Source organism: Aplysia californica, unplaced genomic scaffold (genome assembly GCF_000002075.1).
Source record: "Aplysia californica isolate F4 #8 unplaced genomic scaffold, AplCal3.0 scaffold00441, whole genome shotgun sequence".
NCBI lineage: Eukaryota > Metazoa > Mollusca > Gastropoda > Aplysiida > Aplysiidae > Aplysia > Aplysia californica.
Window position 1 is genome coordinate 577,999 of NW_004797711.1, and position 2,659 is coordinate 580,657.

At 38.4% G+C, this 2,659-nt stretch overlaps 1 protein-coding gene across 1 annotated transcript in view; it reads right to left on the reverse strand.

Annotated features, from left to right (window-relative positions):
* LOC106012646 (proline-rich protein 36) overlaps positions 1 to 2,453 on the reverse strand; it is a gene marked incomplete at its 3' end in the record, with an annotated part of 9,529 nt that extends 7,076 nt beyond the window's left edge. Inside the window, 1 exon segment of the mRNA XM_013086175.2 lies at positions 2,239 to 2,453. Within this exon segment, the coding sequence (XP_012941629.1) occupies positions 2,239 to 2,271 (33 nt within the window).
* Positions 2,454 to 2,659: the final 206 nt, after the last annotated feature.

Below are 2,659 nucleotides of genomic sequence, written 5' to 3' on the forward strand. Positions count from 1 at the left end.
GGGCTGAAAACCTTCCATTAAATTATTTAACGCCTTTCCATGTGACTAAAGGGAAGTAATCACTGTAATAAGTCTCATTTAAGTGACAAGTTGGTTATTTCCCTTGTTAGAAGATCTTGGTTTTAATTGGTTTTGGGTCATTTTGCTCCTTGAGCCTGTTCAATTTTTGAATCCATCACAAGAACATGTTTTCATGTCTGCTGATGTTTCATGTTTACCAGGTGTCCCTGCTTTTAGTGATGTGCCAGCATCAGAGGTCCAGATGTCTTTTTTTTCTTTTCTTCTTACCTCTCTGTAGATCTACAGCTGAAAGTTACAGAGATTATATTTTTTGGTTGATTTTTTTCTGACTATGTGTATTGTTTTCTTTCCAAATACCTAACATTATTACTGATACTGATAGTTCTGTTTTCAATTTTTCTGTATAAAACATGAAAATTCTTGTTGAAAACGTGCAAAACATGTCGCGAATGGTTTTGCGGTAACTTGAATAATTTTTGCATAATTTGCATTTTTCTTGCATAATTTGGCCATCTAAATTTGCATAATTCTGCGGGGACAGGTAAGAGAAGAATTTCGCAGGATAGTGTCTAATTTTGTATTTTCAAGCCGTTTTGAAAAATGAAACCGATGTTCGTTCAAATGTAACATTCCCGTCAACCTTCGTCTATCCAAGTGCGTTTCATTTTTTTCCGCCGCCATGCTTTCCAATGCCATGTGCAGAAGCCGATCTTTCGCTTTCAGAGGCTGAATCTTTCTTATCAAGAAGGAAAGTTCCATGGGACAAGACACTTTGTGTTGGTCCACAATGTTAGACAATGAAACAATCCTCACAATGTTCGCATAAAAGTAACGTTCCTCAGGTTTTTGAGGCAGACTGCAAAACATGTAGGCCTACATGGATGGGTGGTTACATTCATGTGCAAATCTACAAAATCAGTATAAGGAGAAAAATGAAATCTCTTGATTTCAATCTGGCGTAGCTGTGGGGAAGAAAACGAAATTCATGTTGTGTAACATTCCTCACATTTTGTGTAGAAATCTACTTTCAAACACCTCAGCTGTGAACTGGAGGTAACCCTCAATGGTGTTCCTTCTATTTAAAGCCTTTTTTCAACGGTGCTGTTATTTTGGAATTTGTTAAATAGTCAAAGTTTACTGGATTTTTCTCAATAATTCTGTCCTGAAACATTTCTCACAATTTTCGCAAAGTGAGTTGTATTCACAGTCACTAAACATTAGTTTACTTTGAAGTGTTTGGTTTTAAGGTTTATGTGAACATTTCCTCACTGGTAACATTCTTCACATTTTGATGTCATTTCAGTTGACACCGCGCTAATTTCTATGATTTTTTTCAAGTGGTTCAAGTTTTTTAAATCAGTAAAACACGTTCACATGAACTGTTGACTTTATTTGTTTGAATCTGTGGTCATTGTAGTTTTTGCCTGATGTAACATTCCTCATAGTCTAGATCTAGATTGTGTTTTCATGTAGAGATATCAAAGAGGGTCTGGCATTTTCAGGAACAAGACCTTACCTTAAGTGACAACTTGCCACAAAATGTATTCACAGGAAACCAATTTGAAATTTGAACATAGTCTAGATGTTACTAAATGATAAACAGTTCTGGTGGAATGACCCATAGATCAATATAAAAAAACAAAAAAGCAGGGCGAGATATCTAGATCTAGATCTCTAGACTCTAGATCTAAATTAGATGTAGATTCTAGTCAACAGTTACCTGGCGAGGTAAACCCCGGAAGACGACAAAGATAGATGGCGGAAATACCTCATCTATACTTGGGTCAATCACAGAGGTGTGCTAAGTCAACTAAGTGCTCACTGCAGCTTCATGTCTCTATGGACTATACACACACCCCAGTGCAGTGTGTGTAACTGTAACATGTCTTCTACTTTCCTACACCTTCAGCCTTCAGTTTCAAGGACCAACCACCGGGACAGAAAAGAAAGTCATGTTGTGCCTTCTACCTCTATTATACTCTATAGCGTAACGAGATGACTGTAAACCTTGCCTTCAACTTCAACCCCACCTGCCGGAATGCCTAGTAGATCTAAATTCTAGATCTAGGCCTACACTGTACTTATTGAACCCTACCCCTACCTTACTGCACAAAAAAATAAGACACCACTTTATTTAAGCAAAATACGCCCCAACTTGGCTGGATAATAAATTAGATCTACAACAAGCATAATACTGACATTGTGGCAAGTTATTACCTTAGAGTCCTCCGGTGGATTTATCTCAGTCATAGTTTTTATTTTTCATTCTCACTCATACAGTTTCAAGCATCACTGTGGACTGCTAGCTCCTTTTATTCCGTGTCACTGTGGCTGATCCGACGCTGCACATCACAACACGATCTCTGTGTCAGAAACACAACAAAAGCGGAAGCGAAAGGGGAAAACCACAGTCACGTGATGCTCCTCTGTCATTTACCGCATTCGATTAATTATAAATTCATTATTTGATTATTTTCTTTGAGTGTCTAGTGTGTGTGTGTGTGTGTGTGTGTGTGTGTGTGTGTGTGAGAGAGTGTGTGTGTGTGTGTTTGTGTGTGTGTGTGTGTGAAGAGTGAGGAGGAGGAGGAGAAGAGTGAGGAGGAGGAGGAGGAGGAGGAGGAAGAGAAGAGTGAGGAGG